Source organism: Chelonoidis abingdonii, chromosome 15 (genome assembly GCF_003597395.2).
Source record: "Chelonoidis abingdonii isolate Lonesome George chromosome 15, CheloAbing_2.0, whole genome shotgun sequence".
NCBI classification, from domain to species: Eukaryota; Metazoa; Chordata; order Testudines; family Testudinidae; genus Chelonoidis; species Chelonoidis abingdonii.
This window is the reverse complement of record NC_133783.1, coordinates 54,388,264-54,412,107: the sequence shown is the minus strand read 5'-3', so window position 1 is coordinate 54,412,107 and position 23,844 is coordinate 54,388,264. Positions and strand designations below refer to the sequence as shown.

General features: G+C 41.2%; 1 protein-coding gene across 3 annotated transcripts in view; it reads left to right on the top strand.

Annotated features, from left to right (window-relative positions):
* Nucleotides 1-5,764: 5,764 nt before the first annotated feature.
* The window catches only part of TDRD1 (tudor domain containing 1), a 63,608-nt gene continuing 45,528 nt past the window's right edge, over nucleotides 5,765-23,844 (top strand). For 2 of the 3 annotated variants that reach the window (XM_075072550.1, XM_075072549.1), the window contains exons 1-6: nucleotides 13,009-13,127; nucleotides 13,800-13,905; nucleotides 15,799-15,862; nucleotides 21,531-21,635; nucleotides 22,027-22,209; nucleotides 23,164-23,307. In XM_075072550.1, coding sequence (XP_074928651.1) covers nucleotides 13,082-13,127; nucleotides 13,800-13,905; nucleotides 15,799-15,862; nucleotides 21,531-21,635; nucleotides 22,027-22,209; nucleotides 23,164-23,307 — 648 coding nt within the window. In that variant the 5' untranslated portion in view covers nucleotides 13,009-13,081. Of the gene's footprint in view, nucleotides 7,560-8,893; nucleotides 8,965-9,762; nucleotides 9,787-12,979; nucleotides 13,128-13,799; nucleotides 13,906-15,798; nucleotides 15,863-21,530; nucleotides 21,636-22,026; nucleotides 22,210-23,163; nucleotides 23,308-23,844 lie in introns of those variants that run through there. The other variant, XM_075072551.1, reaches the window with a different exon arrangement.

Here is a 23,844-nt window from a genome sequence, read left to right as displayed (position 1 = left end):
CAGAACTTGTCAAACGGCTATGGAAGTCCAGAACATTGATAAATTATCACGCGATTATTCGTTCTTTTCCCTGTTTTATACCAGGGTGCCAGAGGATATCAGGGGGCCTGGGGCAAAGCAATATTTCGGGGGCCCTTTCCATAAAAAAAATTACATAACTGATATTCTCGTGGGGGGCCCATTGCGGGGCCTGTGCAAATTGGTCCCACTTGCTCCGCACCCATGGGCGGCCCTGGGAAAATATCCCTTCTTGCCTTCGGCACAATCAGTTGAGAAGTCCTTTTACAAAGGTATCTTGGTTCTCAGAATCAGCTAGTGTTAAAGGCACTAAAGCTAAAGGGTTAGACAAATATGTAGCCCGTCAATGGTGAGTGGGGCAAGGAGCAGCAATGGGTCGGGATTCTTAAGGGGGCGGGGCAGTCAGGGGCAGGAAGTGGGTGGGGGTTTGGATGGGGACAGGGCTAGGCTGTTTGGAGGCACAGCCTTCCCTACCGTAAAGCTCAGTCAGCAGTTTGAGGCTTGCAGAAGAGCCAAGCTGTTAGCTTTTCCATTATGACGGCACATATTTGTCTAACCCTTTTAATGAGCTTTAGTGCCTTTTAACACTAGCTGATGCTGAGAACCAGTGATACCTTGTAAAGGAGTTTTCTCAAAACTGGATTTGTGCCGAGATGCAGAAGGTTTATTTTTCCCAGGGCCGCCCATGGGTGGGGAGCAAGTGGGGCAATTTGCACCAGGCCCCGCAGGGGCCCCCACGAGAATATAGTATTGTAATTTTTTTTATGGAAAGGGCCCCCGAAATTGCTTTGCCCCAGGCCCCCTGAATCCTCTGGGCGACCCTGGTATTAAAAGGGACAAGAATGAATAATTCTGCGTGTATTTATCAATGTTCTGGAGCTTCCATCAAGGCTTTTGACAAGTTCTTAGTCTCATTACACTGTATACTTGAGGAATAAAATTATGTTGGTTTGTTAGGATTCCATTGAGCTCAGTTTGTTGCTCACTTTGGGTAATAGGTTTAGTTTTACTTCTGTACAAGAAGAGTGAGCTAAATTAGTATGGGCAGCTTGCTTCTTACAGACACAAGGTGTTTTCAGTAGCTACTGCTCAGAAACTACTTATCTGAATACCTAATTACAGTATGGACTGTATGTACCATGTGTTGGTAGTTCATTGTGTATATCCTGAGATACAGTACTTGGCTTTCTTGCATATTTATTTCCAACTAGCAAATTCTTTAACATATACAGTAATGCAGTACTACATTGTACTTTAACTTCTGGAACCCAAGGCCAGGTGTATATTACAAAGTTTGGTCATTATAAGTTCTGTTGGAGAACTTATACATCTGTTAGCACATCACGTGTGTGTGTTCATACCTGACTCTTTGCATCAGCACTGTGTGTACTCACCAGGAGTGCTGGTGTTGATGCTCAGTGTACTATGGTTAGGTATTGCACTATGCCCCTTGCCTCCATCCACTGTCTTTTGGAAAATGTTGATAATGCATGGTGGGATAGAAACGAGTCATGCAGGGATGACTAGGAGCAAGGGGTCAAGTTCCCATTATGCAGTTTTCTCCATCCCATATTACTATCCACATCCCATACATTTTGTATCTTTAAAAAAAAAAGTCTGTAAATCCACTTGGCACTTCTTGCTGTCTGCCATCTCTGATAGAAGCATGGAGCCCTTACAGTTATGCACTTTTGTGTTTGCAACACACGTGACAGGATCCTCCAGTAATTTCAGAGCCACAGGAAGAACTGCAGCAATGGGGAGACATCATCATTTCAAGGAGAAGAATTTGCTGTGGGACATAGCAAATACTAATTCAAGGTTGTTGGTGGCATTCATGGACCAGCTGCAGATTATTGAACACCACTTCTGGGCACAAGAAATGAGCACTGACCAGTGGGATTGGATCATAATGCAGGTTTGGGATGACAAGCAGTGGCTCATCCTTTGTCTGTGTGCTGATCTCGCTCCAACTCATGGTCAGCGGAAAAAGAGCTGCAGGCAGTCGAGAAACAGTTGGTGATTGGACTGTGAAGGCTTGTAATGCAAGATTCCTACCAGTCAGTGTACAATCATTTTGGAGTTTGAAAATCCACAGTGGGGGCTGTTAATAGACTTATGTTGCACAGGAGTGTGGCTCTTGGTAATGTGCATTATAAAATTAATGGCTTTTCTGTAGTGAGGTTCCCAAACTGCAGTGGGGTGATAGAAGGCACACACATTCCTATTTTGGCTCCAGCCCACCTTGCCAGAGTGTACATCAATAGAAAGAGGTACTTTTTTATAGTTATGCAAGTGTTAGTGGATCACCACCAACTGACATCAATGTTGGCTGGTCAAGGAAGGTGCATGACACAAACATCTTTAGAACACAGAACTGTTCAGAAAACTACAAGTAGGAACATTCTTTCCCTACTGACAGATTACCACTGGCCATGTTGAAATGCCAGTACTGATCCTGGGAGACCTAGTCTATCCCTGCTTCCCTGGTTCATGAAGCCATACACCAGCCATCTCGACAGCACCATGGAAAAAGTCAACTACCGTCTCAGCAGGAGCAGAATGACAATTGAATGTGCTTTTGGTGGAGAGAAGTGATTCTGGTGTTTACTTCCAAGACTGGATCTCAGCAAAAATAATATCCCAATGATTATAGCTGCCGGTTGTGTTCTGTATAATATCTGTGAGGCAAAAGGGTAGAAGTTGCAGCTTAGGTGGAGGGCAGAGGTGGAGCAGCTTTCTGATGAGTTCGAACAGGCAGGCAGAAGTGCTATTAGAAGAGCACAAAATAGATCTATGAGACTGAGGGAGGCCTTGAAAGAGCACTTTTACTGGCAGCCACCATAATGTAGTGTGGTGAATTGTGCTCTACCTGGACACGAAGTTTTTGGGCCTGTTAGGAATTATATGTTGCTTGGGGTCCATTTTATATTACTAATACAGTCAGTGCATCTGTTAATTATACAGGGCTTGCTGCACATTTTTAATTACACCTCTACCCCGGTATTGGTATGAATACCTATGTATTTGGATATAATGCAATAAAGCAGCACTCCAGGGGGAGCCCACTCTGGCAGATCAAAGCAAGTTCAATATAATGCGGTTTCTCCTATAACGCAGTACAATTCTTTTGGCTGTGGAGGACAGTGTTATATCGGGGTAGAGGTGTATTACTCTGTTTGTCACTGATCCTATGAGAGCCTTTGCCTTGTACAATCACAAGTAGTGGGTGCTTTGAGTAGCCTTGGGCAGATATTTAAAAAAAATGTTTTGTATATCAAAACCACTTGCAACAAAAACTGATTAAAAAACAAATGCAGTGAAAACTTATGAAATAAGTTCTGCTCTATTGATTTAACAAGGGAAAAAAATATTCATCTCCATTTCAGTCTATTTTTGCTACACATCCAGCAACCATGGCCAGTGTACATGAAGCTGTGGCGGTTGGACTGTCCCTTGGCATGGAGTGGTGGGGGTAGGAACGCAGCCTCTGATGCCACATGGAACATTGAGGGTGTAGGGAGGTGCTAAAATGGAGTTCTCCATTGACTACAGAGGGAGGAGAGCCCATGCTTGTTGAACTTTTAGGTCAGCAAGTGTCTGCACTATTAGTGGTTGCTGCTAGAGAAGTCCCATTATGTCTGGGTGCATTTCCCTCTGCTTTTCCTGCCGTGACTCCTGGGCCTTTCTGCTATGCATTCTCTCTTTCTCCATACTGTCAGTAGTATTCACCCTCCAGGCCTTCTGTTCACAATCCGATGCAGCACTGACTTGCAGGATCTTGTTGAGCTTATCCTTCCATGTTCTTTACTTTCTCTTCCTCATCAGAGCCAGGTGTTTCACAGATAAGGAGGGGACATCCTTCAAGGTTGCAATGGCAATAGCCACAGATAAAACACAAAGGCTCATCAGTTACAACAGAAGGTGAAAGTTAATGTTCAGAACTCATCCCATAAAAGTTTTAAACAAGACATTGTTTTTGACACCAGCTTTGGAGCACTTTGGCACAGCACCACCCTCTGATCCCAGTCACAGTGAGTATGCCCGTTGAGGGAAATGCGGGGGAGAAGGAGGGAATTGTTTGATTGCCTGAAACAATAAAACTTTGGTCCTTGTTTCCATGTATGAGTGCAGGGCAATGGCACTGAGTAGTGCCACCATTTTCCACAGGTGGTGGTGGTTTTTAGCTGATATTTCACTCCTGAGGGTAACAAAGGCATAGAGAGCACAGCTGCTGCTGGCATTCCAAAGCCTCCTGGGCCTGCATGCTGTTAGCCTGTTTAAAGCAATGTTGCCTGCCAAAGTCATTGTGACTGGCACAGGAAAGTGTCCTTGTCATAAACAGATAGTTAAGGGTTAATGTCTCTCTTACCTGTAAAGGGTTAAGAAGCTCAGTGAACCTGGCTGACACCTGACCAGAGGACCAATCGGGGGACAAGATACTTTCAAATCTTGGTGGAGGGAAGTCTTTGTTTGTGCTGTTTGTTTTGTTCTTTGTTCGCTCTTGGGGCTAAGAGGGACGCAGACGTGCAACCAGATCTTTCTCCAATCTTTCTAAAACAGTCCTTCACATTCAAAAAGTAAGTACTAGCTAAAAGTGGATTAGGCTTATGTTGTTTTCTTACTTGTGAAATGGTATTTGGTGAAGGATATTTTTTACCTCTGTTTGCTGTAACTTGTGTCTTAGGGCAGGGGAGGAGAGTCCCTCTAGTCTATATAGCGAAGACCCTGTAATTTTCATCTTGATTTTACGAGATTTTTTTACTTTTTTCTTTCTTTAATTAAACGCCTCTTTTTTTTTAGAACTATTGATTGATTGTTTTCCTTGTTAAGACCAGGGGATTGATCTGAAACCACAGGGATTGGTCGGGGGGAAGGTTATTTCCTCTCTGTTGAGGAAATCCAAAATTTGGGTCACAGTAGTCTCTTCAGGTAAACCAGGGATGGGAAGTCTGGGAGGCGAAAGGGAGAAATGGTTTATTTCTCTGTGCTTAAGACCCAAACAGGGTTGGGTTCGTGGTCCACTTAAGAGTAGGTTTTGAGGGTACAGGGAGTGTACCAGACCTGGAATTCCTGGTGGTGGACAGTAGCTATCAGCATCTGAGCTAGGATATTAGCTTTTAGAAGGGTATTGCAGTCCTCACTTTTGGACGTAAGTTCAAGTGGGAAAAATACTTGACAATCCTATTGCAAGAAGGAAGAAATTAGACTACATCTCCAGAATCGTTCAGGAGAGGTATTACAGAGTACGCCATGGAAGTTTCATTGCAGATCTCTCAGGAGGATTCAGGGATATTCCCTGTGTACACAAAACATTCCCAATTCTTTCTCCTCCGACCAGCCCCGCTTGCCAATGTTGGATTGCTACCTCTTTTAGTATAAATAAACACGAACAAAGTACATACCTTTGTCGTCTGTGAAGTTGGTGTCTGGCGACTTATCTGTTACTTTTTACATTGTTAGATGGAAAGGCATTCACATATTTACCCAAGATTTATCCGTGCATCAGGCTCACAACACGCTGTCTAGCAATGGCGGCATATGAGCTGATTTTCAAGTGCACTCCGCTGCCGGGTTCCTGGCCACTGGTCAGGAGGCTCTGGCAATTTAACTTAATTTAAGTGAAGCTTCTTAAACATTTTAAAAACCCTATTTACTTTTCATAAACAATAGTTTAGTTTATATATTATAGACTTGTAGGAAGAGACCTTCTAAAAACGTTAAAATATATTACTTACACGCGAAACCTTAAATTAGAGCGAGTAAATGAAGACTCCACACACCACTTCTGAAAGGTTGCCGACCCCTGGGCTAGACTGTAGTGTAGTCTCAAACATGTCCTGGCTTGGGACGTAGCTGGATGCCTCCATGCCACATTGCAGATCCCTCTCCATACTCCTCCTGCTTGCTGTTAGCACCAGGTGTCTCTATTGGGCTCCTCCGAGATATTAGCAGTGCTGTGCAAGGTGCTGGTGGGGTCTCGACTAAGTATGGCAAGCAGCTAGTTCTAAAAGCAAGTTTGCGGCTAGGCACTAGATTAACTGTTGGCCTTCCTGGCCTTGTGGGATGCCTGCCACAGTTCTTTCATTTTCATGTGGTACTGTTGCTGATCCCTGTTGTTTCCCTTTGCCTGCCTCCCCTATTCAGTTTTTCATAGATGACCACGTTTCTACACCTGCTCTGTGGCTATGGCTGCACAGCCTCTCTTCCTCAGGCCATAGTACCTCCAGACAGGAGTGTCTAGAATGTGTAAGTGGTATGACCAGCTGAGCAGTTGCACACAACAAGGGAGAGCTGCTAGCTGGACAGTTGGGAAAAGGCATTTCAAAAATAAACATTTGAGGAGTGGGTTCTGGTCTCCATGACCCGTGGGCAGTGGAGTTCACAATTGTGACCAGAGCAGTCACTGTCGGGCATTGTGAGACTGGAGGCCTGTAAAGGTCAACATAGGTCATGCAGTGTCTACACTTGTTCTGTGTCAATCTCAGTATGTTGGCCATGGCTCAGTGCCATTCAGGGAGGTGGTGTTACTGTGTCGCTGTAACAGTGTGTTTATGGTGTCTGGAGATAAATTTGAGTGCAGACACATGCACTTTTAGGATCATATAAGGTGACTTATGTCAGCCTAACTTTCTAGTGAAGACCAGCCCCAAATGTCAAAAAAATCATTGAAAAGCAGAGCCTGGTACAGTATACTCCCAAGATAATCCTTACCAAATTGAATTTGGATTTTCTTCCTAATATTTCAGCTTGTAATACTTCAGAACCCTTGCCTTCAGTTGCTTATCTCTAGTCCTTTAAGAACAGGGGAGTATAACAATTAAGTGTTACATCTCCATTTTTTTCTCAGAATTATGCTGTTAGTATTAGCTTAACATAGACACAGGTTTACTAAAAATATTGACAGCTCAGTGAGAGAGAGATTTATTTCCATCCACCATCACTATCCCTTTGAGAGTTCTTTACTAACAAATTCTTGGTCAGGAATGACAAAAATGGTTGAAATTTTAAGGAAGAAACTTAATACACCTTTCTTTTAGGATAATCATTTATACTTTATTTTCTTCATTAATTTAATAAGTATTGTTAAAACTTTCCTTAAAATTAAGCTATATTTAAGTATTTTAGAAGTCAGAGTTGAATGCTATATCCAGTTTAACACGTTTCAACTACTTTTTTTCCCCTCTAGGTTTTTGTATTTACAGAATAGTAACTTTGTAGGATGTCAGGGAATGATTTGGGTGTGAATGTTTACAAGATAAACCGACGATTTCATATAAAAAGCAAGGAGATCAAAGCTCCAAACGAATCCTTAAGAAGCCCTCACACCTACCCCAACTTCTGGGTGAAAAGCCCTGCACTTGGAGGTAGAACTTCTGAATTATCCAACAAAAACTTCTTATTTTGTGAGCAAACTAAACGGTTCTTTAATAGTCGTGAGAATGGTTTAAGAGATGCTAGCTCTCATTGCAAGAGTGGAGTGGCAAATGACTTTAACAAGGAAGAGTTTGGATCAAAGATGAGCAAGGGAACACTAACAGGTGAGAGAAAACATCTTTTAAATAGGGTAAGCTATGTGAAGGATTACCTTTTTGTAGCACTATACTACATGCCCATACATGTAGTGTGCTGGTAGGAGGGAAAAGACTAATTTCATAAACTTTCTCACTAATCTAAAATTCCAGTTTGATAAAGGTCATCAATCTGAATACAGATAGAGTACCTGGTAATGGATAACATTAATTTGCCATATGCATGTATTTATGTAAAATATTATGCACATCAATTGTAAATGTATCTGACTAAGGAATAAAATCCGTTAAAGGGAAACTATCAAATTGTTATCTAGTCACTTTAAAAAGTTGTTAATTTCAGGTACCGCTTATGTGTTGATAACTAGAGGTTTCCTGTTGCTTATGTAAGTCTTTCAAACGGCAACAAGCATACGATACTGCTGGGAGAATTCTGCACCACTGCGTAATTCAGAATTTGCACAGAATGTTTTGTGCAGAATTTTATTTTTCCCCTGAAAAACTGGCCCTGCAGAGCTGCTAGGGGCTTCTAAACCTGGCAGAGCAGTGAGCATGCAGGCAAAATGATTTGAGTGCTGATAGTCTTCCAGTGCTTTTCCTTCAGTCTTTTTCTCTCACCCCCCGGGCTGCAAGGATAAACAGCTTCTCCCATAATTGAAAGCCTTAGGAAATAATTCTTGAGTGTCTCAACACAAAGAACCATGGGATATGCCCCTCCTAGGCATATGGGTGAGTGCAGAGATAGTGTGAAACAGTAATGCAGGTATGGCTTTGCTGTGGGGGCATTCACATCCAGACTAGACTAACCTGAATGTTCAGACCTGGGTGACAATCACCTAGGTTAACTGTGCAGTAAAACTAGAAACAGTTATTTTAGCTAATATTTCTATTCCCATAATGGGTCATCCAATGGCATTTCAGAATGTTTAGTTGATCTCTCTTTAAATCTTGTGTTTGGGGTTATACTCTTTTAAAGTCACACCCATGGACTTAAATGGTATAATTTGTATTGATAAGAGTGTATGATTTTGTTAATTACTCATCCAAAGTCTTGTATCAAGTGATAGACTGATCTCGTTTTTATTACATGAGGAGTTTCAGTGATATCTTTGGTAAGAATGATTTGTGTCAAAAATTGTTAGTCAACTGTAAAACAAAAAGCTGTGGCACTTGTGTTTTCATATTTGTTTGCTCTTAATTTGTAGAAATAGAAGATCTTCAGTTTTCTTAGACAAAATATTATTTGAAATTTTCTCATACTTCTTGTAAACAATCTGTTAATACTACACCTGTCTTTGGTTTTATGAAATCACACCATTTTGTAAACAATTCTTTGTTTTTAGGAAAGTCAGTGGAAAGCATAAGCGATAGAAGTAGTTTGCTGTTAACACCTTCAGCTAAGGAGGAAAATGCTGTGAGTTGGAGTTTTGTGCCAAATTGGTAGCTTGTATAATACTAACAAATGATCACCATATATTTTATGCCTTTCTAGAATATTTGCATTTGTGTTTATTTTTGCTTCATTGTTTTCCTGTTGGCATCACATTTCAGTTTACAATTAACCATTTGTTGTTGTTTGCAGAGGCAATATTCTTGCTTACAAGTGATCTTATTTGTGTACTTTATAAAATATAAACTTAAAATTCACATTTAACTTATTTTTAAACATAAATGCCCAGTAATTCAGCAAAATTTTCACTGTTATTTACAGGTAGTCTATAAACTGCCGAGTAAATATCAGAAAAAATATTAAGCGTTTTAATGAGAAGGTACCTCTGGCTCAAATTTTAAAAATGGCATTGGAACAGTGATTCTCTAACAGTATCAGAAATACAGTGTACTGGTCAAAATTAAAGCCATAATTTGAGAGATGCACTTAAACTCCCTCCCTATCAATATTTATCTTATAATGTAGCTTCTTGAATATGCCTCTGAAAATCACTGACTTGACAAAGATGGCCTTTAACAAAACAAGGGTCTTTTAAATTTCCATCTGTTTTCCACTAAGACAATAAATTGACTTCTTCACTGGCTAGTGGTCTAGAAAGATCCTGGACCAAATATAATCTTTGAATTTGTAAGAATGTAAGACTGATGTAAGTCCTAAAATGATGTTCATACTCTCGAAGAGGTTGTAAATGTTAAGTTTTTGAGGTGCATGAAATGTAGGAAGACTGAATTACCCAGTTTCTCTATCCTGTTTTCTCTCTAGGTTGCTGGTCCAAATTTAACCCAGGTAAGTAAAAATTAACATTTGGCCATTCAGTCAGATGTTTATTGTATTCACATGAAATAAAGTGTAGAAATTTTGAAAAAAGAAAAACTGACAAATGTTAGAGAAGTTTTGATATACCTACTTTTAAATGTACATGTCTGTTGTAAATTCCTTTCTGGGCTAGTTGTTATTTCTCACTTCTATTAATTTTTCAAAATTTGTGCTCTGTTTATAGATCTTTTTCTTTTCTAGCTGTTGTCTTGCTCTGCTTTTTGTTGGTCGTCTTCTCCCTATAATATATATATATAATTTTTCTCTCCATAGTCACTGGCACACTGAACAAACAGCATTCCCTAACTTACTGACAAATATCAATTTGCTAAAAGCATTTTCTCAATAAGATTTTTAAAATGTCTTTATTTGATTTAGCTTAATTTGATTCTTCACTGATCTGAGTGTTCACACTAGGGTTTGCACTGATTTAAGTTAAACTGCCACCAACCTATTTTAGTTACTTTGTTGAAAAAACTGTATGTAGGCCAGCCTTCATGCTACAGTGAGGTAAAGTCTTTGATTTTAAATGTCTAAAATCTGTATGAGGCCTGCACATGTGAGACCTGAAACTGACATTTTTTTCAGAACTACTGCTGTGTACCTTTTTTCATAAAGACTTACTAAATAGCATATGACGGTTGTGTCTACAATAGCACTTTTCTCGCTAAAACTTTTGTTGGTCGGGGTGTGAAAAAAACACTTCACTGACGGAAGTACCAGCGAGGACAGCACTATGTCGGCAGGAGATGCTCTCCTGCCAACATAGCTACCACTGCTTGTTGGGGATGGTTTAATTATGCTGACGGAGAGAGCTCTTCTGTCGGCATAGAGCAGCTACATGGGAGAACTCATAGTGGTGCAGCTGTAAGGTCTGTAGTGTAGACATAGCTGAAATCCCCTACTCTTTACTCTGTCGCAATACTGATAGTAGCTGGCAAAGTTGCAGTTTCAGAACTTCTTTGCTTTTGCATGACACTTATTGTTACTCTCTCTCTTGTTTGAATTGTTATCTAATTAGATGTAAGAATCAAATGTAAAATAATTTGCTGATACATTATTCATTAAATGGTCTAATTACAGAATCGTAAATAAAACTAGTAGATGAAAGCCATGCTGTTGCATAGGCATAATTTTTGTTTTTGGGCGGGGGGAGCCAAAAATGGTTGAGAACTTAAAAATTGGACAGTAACAGACTGTGAATCCCAGTGATATTCCAAATTAAAAAAAAGTTTTCAGACATGCTTGTAACTGTTTCTATCACTACATACTGACTCAACAGGCATTCTTGGCTTCAGAGTGATGTTTGAAGTTGTTTTGTATCTGGGGCAGGGTTGTGGTAGGAGTTTTGTTTGTGTGGAGAATGAGTGTTTGCTGCAGTGGGGGGCCTGTGTGTATTTGGGGTTATTGTGTATATTTGTGTAGACTTGTGTCTGGGGGTTGTGTTTTTGTGCAAGTGGTAGTTAGGACAAGTAATATACCATCTGTGTAGTCTCTCTCATGCAACAATATTATTTAATTATAGAGTAGGGGTGGTGATTAGTTGTTATCTCTGATATTACAATAGTGTAGGACTCTCTTGGCGTGGCACAGATACAGTAACTCCTTATTTAATGTCCTCCTGCTTAACGTTGTTTCAAAGTTACATCGCTGCTCAATTAAGGAACATGCTTGTTTAAAGTTGTGCAGTGCTCCCTTATAACACTGTTCGGCTGCCTGCCCTGTCCACTGCTTGTAAGATTCTGTGGAAAAGCAGTGACTTTACAAGAGAGTATTGCAAAAGTTCCTCTTCTCTGCTTCTTCCGCCTCCCTCCCAGCGCTTCCCCCGCCAGCAGCAACTGTTTGGCGGTGCTTAGGACTTTCTGGGAGGGAGGGGGAGGAGTGTGGAAGTGCTGCATGTACATTCCTCCTCCTCCCTCCCAGAAAGTCCTAACCGCCACCAAACAGCTGTTTGGTGGCAGTTAGAACTTTGGGGCGGGGGGGAGGAGCGGGGATGCGGCGTGCTTGGGAGAGGAGATGGACGGGAAGAGGTGGGCCTGGAGTGGACCGGGGACCGGAAGAGGTGGGCCTGGAGTGGACTGGGGACCGGAAGAGGTGGGCCTGGAGCATCCCCTGGCAAAGTCGGCGCCTGTTCTTCCCTGGGTAAGCTGCTGCTGCTGCAGCAAAGGTGTGTCCTAGCATCCTTGCCTGCAGTGGGCTGTGCCTGTGTGGGGTATGCCAGGGGCACTTCCCAACCACAGTACAGTACTGTATGGTATATTATGCCTTTTGTTTGCCCCCCCAAAATTTCCTTGGAACCTAAGCCCCTGCTTTCCCATTAAATCTTATGGGAAAATTGGATTTGTTTAACATTTTTTCACTTAAAGTTGCATTTTTCAGGATCATAACTACAACGTTAAGTGAAAAGGACAGAAGTACTTGTGGCACCTTAGAGACTAATAAATTTATTTGAACATAAGCTTTCCTGGGCTGTAGCCCACTTCATCAGATGCATGTAGTGGAAAAGAAACGTTAAGTGAGGAGTTACTGTATGCTCCTTATTGTAAGTGTATATCCCTTAGAGTCAAAATGGGTGAATCTTATTATATAGGTAATCCAAAATATTGCTGTAACCCAATTGCAGCATAACAGATGTGCTAGCGTAATTATTTAAGTTTATAAACAGATAAATTGTTTCACTGAAGGAATAAAACTGTTTACATTTTAAAGGTTGAGATTTCTTACTGGATTAAAGCATTTAGGACCTAGACATATTTGTACTATGAAAAGAATTATTCAGTTTCTCTGTTGATCCTGGCATCTTCTCTTGTTAATCAAATGGTACCCCTAAATGATCATGATCCACAGTTTGCTTAAGTGAAACAGCTCTGTGTTAGTTTAAAAAAATTAAGAATCTGCTTTAAATGTCTCAATTTTCATAGCAATTTTAAAGTGTGATCAGGATCTTAATTGAATAAAACTTGCTCAGTACTGAAAACTTAATTTGGTAGCTTTGTCTGCAGTTATTTGTAAAGAAAGTAATATATGCTTTGGGATTTTGAGAACTTTTCTATACTAGGGTAAGCAGTTCTAGAATTGTAGGTATTCCATATTGGACTATTACTGCTTTAGGGCTTTGAGTTCCTGTTAAAAAATATTATTTGAAATTTGTGTTCTCTTACAGAGCTCCAGTTCTGACTTGCTTCACACAAAGCAGAAAAAGATACAGAATTCCCCTGAGAATATTTTATCTATAAGCTACGATTCAAAACTGTTTAATTCGTTAATGCCAACCCCTCGGATGACTACTTGCCATCATTGTGGTCTGTATGGTAAGCCTTTATTACTATCCTTTAGGCCTGCACACACAGTACTCAAGTTGGACTAGGCTTTCAAGTATACATGTGCAAAACGCTCTTATAAAAATGTAGATATTAAGCCATCTTCCCCAGACTTTCAATTTGAAAGAGAGTGATATTTTAAATTGGCATAGTAATTCTGTAAAACGTATAAATAGCAAGGATTTCAAAAGCTTCAGACAAAACTATTAATCAGGCAAATCAAATCAATGAGTCCATGCTTTGAAAAATCCACAGTGACACCACACAGATGAAAAAGCAAATGCTTAAGTGAAAAATTAACTAAGTATAGACTGGCCTTCTAAAACAAAAAGAGAATGGTATTTTAAGTTAATAATAAATGTGTATTCTATAACTTGACAGCTCTTTTTGAGAGAGAGAGAGAAGGTGGATGAGATAATATCTTTTATTGGACCAACTTGTGTGGATGAAAGGGACAGGCTTTCAAGCCTTGAAAGCTTGTCCCTTTCACCAACACAAGTTGGTTCAATAAAAGATATTACCTCACATATCTTGTCCCTCTCATATTCTGGGTCCAACACAGATACAGCACTGCAAATGACTTTTTTTATTGAGGTTGTGCCTCTTCCCTTCATTAGGTTAGGCACAATACTGACTTTTTTTTTTTGTTGTTGTTAATTTTAGGAGACCTGAGATGTTCTCAATGTAAACAGACATATTATTGCTCTACAGACTGCCAGAAGAAAGATTGGTCTGTACATGGTATTGTATGCAAGCCAATTAAACAAAAGTAAGCTTAGGATGTTAAAGCAATATCTTGTAACTCAGAGAATCTTAAAAATAGGCAAATGAGAATTACTCTTGATTTAATTCTAACTTTTTTTTAACTATAATTCAAATACTTTTAGATGATCTATGTTGCTTGGTCTTATACTGAAAGATATTCCACATCATTGTAAAAACGAACATCATAAGAAAATGAGGCAGGAGAGGGCTGGAAATTTTTTTTAAAATAAAAGAGCTCAGAAAGGTGACTGAAAATGACCTCTTACAGCTTTATACTGTCCCTGAATGGCTAAATATAAAATTTGCTGAGTTTACAAGTGAAAACATCTCTCTTGTAAGTTACAGCACTGCAAATTAATTTGGGATGGGAAAAGTCGAGCTGAATTTTTTTTCTGCTTCTTGTTACCTGACTAATATATATTTTTGCAGCCAGAGCGTACATGTCACTGTGGTGCTACCTCTATTTTCAGCTGCTACATAGTGTTAGAAGAAGTTCAAATCTATTACATGCTTTATTATGCTCTTCCATATGTGCAATAACTGTGGTTACATGGAATGAAATCCTGCCCTATTTAAATCATGGGAGTTTTGCCATTGACTTCAGTAGGGATAAAATTTCATCCAAGAATATTTGCTCTCTAGTGAGAGGAGGGGTTCCATCAGTGATGAGCTGCCAAAATCTTAACAACCGGTTCCCTCACCCCACAAGGGGGTCATGGCCTGCCCCCTGGGACTCCTGCCCCATCCACCCTCCTTCCTTGTCCGCTGACTGCCCCATCCAAACCCTCCTCTCATTCCTGATGGCCCCCTGGGACCCCTGCCCTGCCACCGCTCAGTGCCTGGAGCACTGGGTCAGGCTGAGCTCACAGGCCCCCCCTGCTTCCTGCAAATTAGCTGTTCGCGTGGGAAGCCTGTGATGGCTGAGAAGCAAGTGGCGGCACTCAGGCCCAGGGAGGTGGCGGCGGAGCAGAAGTGAGCTGGGCAGGGAGCTCCCCCACTAGCTATGCTCCTGGATCACTTCAGCTTACCAGTTGTTAAATTTAGAAGCCCTTTTAGAACCGGTTGTCCTGCGCAGGACAACCGGTTCTAAAAGGGCTTCTAAATTTAACAACCAGTTCCTGCGAACCGGTGTGAACAGACTCCAGCTCACCGCTAGGTTCCATGGATACAAACATTTGCCCTTTACCTTGGGATTCAGTCAAGGTAAAGAACAAACATTTGTACCCTGGAACAGACCTTTGGGGAGCAACAACACTAACCTTTACAAACCTGTTAATTGCCAATTAACTTGAGGTCAAGTCTAAACTCTCATTTAGTGTTTGAGGTTTTTGTTACAACCATAATTAGAGACTTAAAGAAGAAAGAGAGCTGAGATTCTGGAGAAGACAAGTTTCATAGAGGAGCTGGTATACCACGCTGCTGCTTTTCAGTGTAGTCAGAACTTTTTGGCCCAGATTATTTGTTTCTAAATTTATATCCTTTCTGTAATAATTAGCAGTGAAGTTGCATTAATTTTCTTATCAAGAAAGTAAAATAAAATCTTAATCAGATTTTTTTAAAAAAATGTATCACTACAAAAAGTGAGACACACCTCAGCATGTGTGTATATTAAATGTACGTTTAAAAACCTCCCCCAGTTGTCTTCAGATGCAAGAACTGTTGCTGCTAGGTACCAGCTGTGCAGTATGGTTTTAAAAAAATAAAGTAAGAAGGCCTCTACCTTACTTTATTAAGCAGTCTTTATTGAGGATCTGGGATGCAGATTGATACTCATACGTTTACAACACTTAACTCACTTTGCTATAAGTACCTGTTACTAAAATGGCTTGATTCTTTTTCTTGTTCTTGAATACTTTTGTGACATTCTTTAATAGTTTAATCAACTGCTTTATTTCAGTTTAAAGAGAAGTGAAGATAATGCCAAGTTGCCTGGTGAAATTAAGAATAACGTTGATTTTAAGGTACAGAATGTTAACTTTTATTTTAATTGGCTCTGGTTTTTGGAGAAACCCACTGCAGGTTGGATATAGTAAAGATTTATTTAAATTTTAATGTGTTACTGTAACATGTTTTAAACACTAATGCTCAACTCACTATAGTGAAGAGAATAGGAAATTAAGAAATTTTGATTGCTTCAAAATACACCGTTGCTTCAAATCAAACGAGCTAATCTAAACAGCATTCCAAAATGTTTGTTAAAACTGAAGTTTTTTACAAAAGTAGAGTTCAATTATTGCTGGATCTTATCTGTGTCAGGAGAGAGCATGATAGATGGCATAGATAGTGGAGGTTCTGATTGGAGGGGAGACATAAATATAAAATGTCTAAATCTGAAACATTACGCACATGCTGACGTTTCCTAACACAGTGCATATTGTTACCCTTTTTAGCCCAGGCAGTTAGCCATTATTCGGGAACGTGTGCGTTGTTTCCACTAGGAAGAGTAATTGATGAGTCCGGTATTTCTTTGGTGCAATACTGTTGCTTTAGAATGTACACAAAGTCCTGCTTCCCAAAGTAAGAAAATAGGAGGCATTTTCTTTGCTTGTAGTTTCAGGGATTCTTTCCTGCTAGCACTCTTGTCAAAAAGCCCTCTCTTAGCTTTCTCTTCTGCTGCTTCTGTCAGCAGACAGTACCCAGTCCTTGTGTTTGTATTCCATCTCCAGTATTTCAGATTTCAGCTGGCCTTGCATATTGTCTGTGTTTTGGGCAGTTGCTCCTATTATTTCAGTTATCTTACTCCAAAAATAAGTTTTTCCTTAATAAAGGGCACTGTCATGGCCATCAGCTTCATCAAGGTTTTACTCAATTTCCATCATAACTTTTTTTTCCTTTTTGGAAGGTAAATGGAGGGAAACTAGTCTGTACAAACTATTGGGTATAAATATATCTGAGCTTCCCAGTAAGATTAGCTTTCTGTTTACTTTTTCTACTTTAAATCCTGCATGTACTACCAACTAATACAGCAAAGGAAATTTAGTACGTTTTGTTCTTGTATTGAAAAATGCATCTTACAATATAGGATGTTAAAGAAAAGCTTTAGTAGATGCGGATCCCAGTATACGAGTAGGCTGATAAAGCTATTATTGGATTCCCTTTTCTCGTGTACAGAAGAGAGAGTATTTTATGATATTATAGTAAGGTGCAAATTAAATATGGTTCCATTTTGTTATGGTCTGAGCAAATCAGATATCTATATTGAAATCAGTGGGAGTTAAGTGCCTAAATACCTTTTTGAGGATGTGGGCTTTTGAAACTACTTGGAAAGAAGGCATATGCGCTCATACTGTAGTGGAGCTTTAGCAGCTTCCGAGTCCTATTTTTATGTTGTTTCTAATGTGGCAGGAAGACCAAGTCGCATTTAATTTCATTTAGATTTGCGGGTCATGTTAAATTCTTAAGCAAAACAGCCCTCCTTTTTTTTAAATTGGCAAGTTATCCAATACCAAAGGCAATTGCTGCTCTTATAGAGTATGTCTACGCTACGAAATTAGGTTGAATTTATAGAAGTCGATTTTTAAGAAGCGATTTTTATACAGTCGATTGTGTGTGTCCCCACTAAGCGCATTAAGTTGGCGGAGTGCGTCCACAGTACCATGGCTAGTGTCGACTTTCAGAGCGTTGCACTGTGGGTAGCTATCCCACAGCTGCCCATTGGAATTCTGGTTTGAGCTCCCAATGCCTGATGGGGCAAAAAAACATTTGTCGTGGGTGGTTTTGGGTACATGTCGTCAGCCGCCTCTCCCTCCATGAAAGCAAAGGAAGACAATCGTTTCGCGCCTTTTTTCTGTGCAGATGCCATACTGCTTTCAGTAGACGGTGCAGTAAGACTGCTAATCATTGTCATCCAACCACTGCTTCTGCTGCTCTCTTGGTGCCATGAATCCACCTCGCAGGTCCTCTTGTCGTTTGGTATAAATATCTATTCTTGTGGCATCCGTTGTCATCTGCCGCTTCCGCTGCAACTCTGCTCTCCTGCAGATGCCATACCATGGCGAGCATGGAGCCCGCTCAGCTTACCGCTGCTGTTGTGAGCATTGTAAACACCTTGCGCGTTATGTGCAGAACCAGAACCTGCAAAAGCAGGTGAGCAGATGACGACAATGCGATCACGATAGTCATGAGGACATGGGCACAGACTTCTCTCAAAGCGCGGGCTCTGGCAATTTGGACATCATGGTGGTAATGGGGTAGGTTCATGCTGTGGAATGCTGGTTCTGGGCCCGGGAAACAAGCACAGACTGGTGCAACTGCATGGTGTTGCAAGTCTGGTATGATTCCCAGTGGCTCCAAAACTTTCGCATGCGTAAGGGCACTTTCATGGAACTTTGACTTGCTTTCCCCTGCCCTGAAGATGAGAGCAGCCCTCACAGTTCACAAGTGAGTGGCGATAGCCCTCTGGAAGCTTGCAGTTACCAGTCAGTCAGGAATCATTTTGGAGTGGGTAAATCTACTGTGTGGGCTGCTGTTATCCAAGTAGCCAAGGCAATCACTGAGCTGCTGCTATCAAGGGTAGTGACTCTGGTAAATGTGCAGGTCATAGTGGGTGGCTTTGCTGCAATGGGATTCCCTAAGTGTGGTGGGGCGATAGACGGAACTCATATCCTTATCTTGGGACTGGACCACCTTGGCAGCCAGTGCATAAACTGCAAGGGGTACTTCTCAATGGTGCTGCAAGCACTGGCGGATCACCGACATCAACATGGGTTGGCCGGGAAAGGTCCATGATGCTCGCATCTTCAGGAACTCTGGTCTGTTTGAACAGCTGCATGAAGGGACTTTCTTCCCAGACCAGAAAATAACTGTTGGAGATGTTGAAATGCCTATAGTTATCCTCTGGGACCCAGCTTACCCCTTAATGCCATGGCTCATGAAGCCATACAGAGGCAGCCTGGACAGTAGTAAGGAGCTGTTCAACTGCATGGTGGTAGAATGTCCATTTGGATGCTTAAAAGCACGCTGGTGCAGTTTACTGACTCATTTAGACCTCAGCGAAACCAATATTCCAATAATTGTTGCCGCTGCTGTGTGCTTCACAATATCTGTGAGAGTAAGGTGGAGACAGTTATGGTGGGGTTGAGGCAAATCGCCTGGGCACTGATTATGCGCAGCCAGACACCAGGGTGATTAGAAGAGCACAGTAGGGCATGTTGCACATCAGAGACGCTTTGAAAACCAGTTTCATGACTGGCCAGGCTACGGTGTGAAAGTTCTGTTTTGTTTCTCCTTGATGAAAACCTGCCCCCTTGGTTCACTCTACTTCCCTGTAAGCCAACTGCCCTCCCCTCCCCCCCCTTCGATCACCACTTGCAGAGGCAATAAAGTCGTCATTGTTTCAAATTCATGCATTCTTTATTAATTCGTCACACAAATGGAGGGGGGGAACTGCCAAGGTAGCCCGGGAGGGGTGGGGGAGGAGGGCAGTACCAGGTGGAATGGTGAAGGAGGGAAGGACAAGGTCACGCTGCACTTCAAAACTTATTGAATGCCAGCCTTCTGTTGCTTGGCCAATCCTCTGGGGTGGAGTAGTTGGGTGCATGGAGCACCCCCGCATTCTTGGGCATCTGGGTGAGGAGGCTGTGGAACTTGAGGAGGAGGGTGGGTGGTTACACAGGGGCAGTAGCGGTGGTCTGTGCTGCTGCCTTTCCTGCAGCTCCACCAGATGCTGGAGAATATCAGTTTGATCCCCCAGTAGCCTCAACATTGCATCCTGCACCTCTCATCTCACTTATCGCTCCTGTCCTCGCATTCATTTTCTGCTTTCTTGGACTCTGACATTGGTTGCCTCCACGCATTCTTCTGAGCTCTTTCAGTGCAGGAGGATTGCATGAGCTCAGAACATTTCATCACTAGTGTGGGTTTTTTTGCTGCCTTTTCTTCACTAGCCTCTGGGACGGAGATGAGGGGGAGCATTGAAACATTTGCAGCTGCGGGAGAAAAAAGGGGAGAGTAGTATTTAAAAAGACAGATTTTAGAGAACAATGGGTAGACTCTTTCACGATGAACCAAGCTGTTAACATTACATACCACATGCACTTTTGGTACAAGGTGGCATTTTGCCTCTTATATTGAGGGCCTGCTGGTTTGGTGTGAGAGATCACACACACACAGGGGACTGGGCAAAAGAATTTAGCTTGCGGACAGCCATGGTAAGCCATAGTCTTTTGGCTTCTTCAACCTTCATAATGGTGGGATTGGTTTCAAAAGCAGCGCCCTCCTTTCCCATACCAAGCACCCATTGGGTTGGCCATTTAAAAGGAGGGCTGTACTGGCTGCGAATGCATCCCAAGTTCTTCAGGGCAAAGAACATAAAACCTCACGCTTGCTTTTAACCATGGCATATATTACAAAGTACATTCCCAGAGGTGCCTTCTCTGGCTTCATGGTCCGTGAGCCTGCCTGGTGGGTTAGGGCAGGCATATTGGCTCCAGGCTGATAAACAGTTCCTGGCTGTTGGGGAGGAGAATGGTTTCTCACTTGCATGCTATGCACTTCCCTCATCTTACTGCATCCCCAAAATCCTCATCTCTGTTGCATGAACTCCTCCTTGCAGGTGTCACGGACAGGAGTGGGGATGGTAGGCTCCAGCCCCTCCCCCGCAGATTGCATATAGCTCATCATAGAAGCGGAGTTATCTGGGACTCTGACCTGGAGCATCGTTTGCCTCTTTGGTTTTTTGGTAGGCTTTGCCTGAGCTCCTTAATTTTCACACGGCACTGCTGTGGGTCCCTGTTGTAGTCTCTGTCCATTATGCCCCTGGAGATTTTTTCAATATTTGGCATTTTGTCTTTGAATGGAGTTCTGATAAGCATGGATTCGTCTTCCCCAAACGGCTCTCAGATCCAGTGCCTCCCTGTTCTGACCATGCTGGAGCTCTTTTGCCATTCTGGGACTGCATGGTCACCTGCGTTGATGAGCTCTGCATCGTCACCTGTGCTGATCAGCTTTGCCATGCTGGTCAAACAGGAAATGAAATTCAAAAGTTCATGGGGCTTTTCCTGTCTACCTGGCCAGTGCATCTGAGTTGAGATCGGTGTCCAGAGCGGTCAAAATGGAGCACCCTGGAATAGCTCCCAGAGGCCAATACTGTCAGATTGTGTCCATAGTACCCCAAATTTGACCCGGCAATGTCGATTTCAGTGCTAATCCCCTCATTGGGGAGGAGTATAGAAATAGATTTGAAGATCCCTTTAAGTCAACAAAAATGGCTTCGTCATGTGGACGGGTGTAGGGTTAAATCGATCTAATGCTGCTAAATTCGACCTAAACGCATGGTGTAGACTAGGCTTAGACTTCAAAACTGTATGCCTGTACCTGGTGCTTTCAAACAACTCTGTATAGAACAGTGCTCACTTTTGTCAGAAAAGTTGCTATTGTGAGCAAGCGGTGAAGAGTTGAAGGAAGGTAGTGTCTTTGTGCTCTGTATAGTGTTTAGGCATAAAATTTTCAAAAGCACCTAACTTGACTTTCTGAGAGACTTAAATTCTTCAGTACCTAAGTCACTTTTGAAAGTTGGACTTGGGTACTTTTGAAAATTAATTAAGCATAAATGCTTTAAAGGGCTGCCCTCAAGTGAGTAATATGTAGACAATTCCAATTTAGAAGTCACCTATATTTGTTTCTAAATAGGGCAGTGTGACACCTGTTGATGCACACAAGATAGAAGATGACATCAAGAAAATAATGCTTTCTGACCTGCCAAATCTAGGACTCAAAAAAGATATGAAAATACAGGTACTTTCTCCTTGCCACTCATTGCATGATTAAATTTTTTTGGAAAATACTGATAAATTTCAGAGTCAGCATCTTCTGGTGTTGTTCATATCTATTTCTCGGACAAGTCACTTCACCACTGTATGCCTGTTTCCTCACCTGTGAAATGTGGATAGCAATCCTGGCCCATCTTTTTAAGAGTTGTTCCATCTGTAGGGGTGTGGGTGGTATTCTAGAATTGGGTATTCCTGGCATCGGTAGTATACATCTATCAGCTCTAACTAACTGATACAGAATATTTATAGTATATAGACACTCTTCATGTGTCCATTAAATAGTAAACATGGTAAGTTATTGATAAGTATTACTGTTAGATACTTAGATACTTCAGTAGTATGGCTTTTCTTTTTAGGGTACAGTCACAGAATTCAGGAACCCAGGTGAATTTTACGTACAGGTCTATTCTTCAGAAGTTTTAGAACGTATCAGCAAACTTACTGTGAAACTGAAAGATTGTTATGCAAATATTGTTAACCAAGAGGAATATATTCCTATCAAAGGGGAAGTTTGTGTTGCAAAATATTCTCTGGATCAGGTAACTTTCTTTTATTTGGGGCCTGATAAACATTTTAAAAGAATGTACTGTAAATATCTAAATGTTTTAAATACCTTTTAAATTGTGTGTTCACTCAGTTTTATATATTCTGTTTTGTGTTGCATGTAACTCCCATTGTTATCAGCACTTGCATCGAGTGATGAATCTGTTGTAGCATTTGGAAAGTGGGTGTAGCTTATACTGTACTCTTGCACATTCTGAATTCCCGCTTTGTAGAAATTCTTGTCTTTTGAGAGAGTTTTCTTTGTCCAAGAGCAGATCATTTTCATGTAATTTTTTAAACTTTCTTTCTTTCTTTATTTTTAAACAGACCCTAAGCAAGTCAAAATACTTACCAGGATGGACTATTTTGCTGTTGGTACAAGGGGACAACCTGCAAATAAGAGCTATACCTCAATTTTTTTAACCTTTGTGCAGGTCATTTGACCTTCCCCATTTACTTCTGAGTCTTACCTGGTGTATGGCCTGACTTGCCTGACAGCAGTTTTTTGTTAGTGAAACAACTTATTCCTCCCCTTTGTCATCTTCTGCACTTTCTTCTTTCCTCCTCCTTCTTCTTTCTCTTAATGCTACCAGACTCTTAAGCTGTTAGAAACATTGTAATGATACGTGATGTCTGTCTTGGGGGAAGGAGATGGAAATTTCTTTGGCACAGACTTGCTGTGAATCCTAAATGGTTTTTTTTTTTTTTGCTTTGAAATGAACCTTGTCTTAGTGACAGAACTAATTCTTTTTCAGATGGCCTTTTCCTAAAACTATTGCTATATGATGAGTCTTTTGTTCAGTTGAGTTACTTCAGAACTGATCAATATTTTTTAGTTTGTTGCCAACGTGGTGGAATAAAAGTAATTCCTGAACTGATTCCTTTTGTGGAGAATATAATGAGTGCGTAGTTGTGTGTTTACATCCAGAATATCATTTGTTCACGTGTAGACCTGGAACAGAGTACTGGTAAAAAAGGTGGATATCTTGCAGAAGAAAGCACAAGTGTTATATATCGATTATGGCAATGGAGAAAATGCTCCACTAGATTGGATTAAACCACTCCACAAAGACATTGAACTGTTTCCTCCCTGTGTGAGTATTTCTTTTTAACTTCTAAAAGCTAGTTGGGTGAGCAAAAGTTGTATTTAAAATGAACTCACTGTTTCTAGTGGCATGCTATAATTGCAGTTACTACAACATTTTGTAAAAAGATAATATTGCAAGGGTAGTTTGGTATCATTCCTTTTATAGTGATTAGGGATATGATGTTGTCATGGTACAATTACACATAATTCATAGCATAGCTACAGTAAAAAATAGGTGACTTCACCATATGATCATGGCAACCTTGTGCACCTAGCTGCCATGCATTAGCAGTTAGCTTGTTTTGAAAATTCAATCACTGATTAACAATTAGTTGGTTCAATTTGATCTAATCTGTTTCCTCTTTGAAACTTAACTTAACTTAATCAGTGCGTGAATGCGGGGGAGAGGGATACCCTGTCCTCTCTTCCACTCAATATAGAGCTCCTAGAAGGGCAGGGCTGGGTTCCCTGTGGAGGCAGCTCCCATTTTCTTCCTCCTTATAGGTCCCCTGGACCTCAATTTCTCCCCCTTTTTCCTATCGCC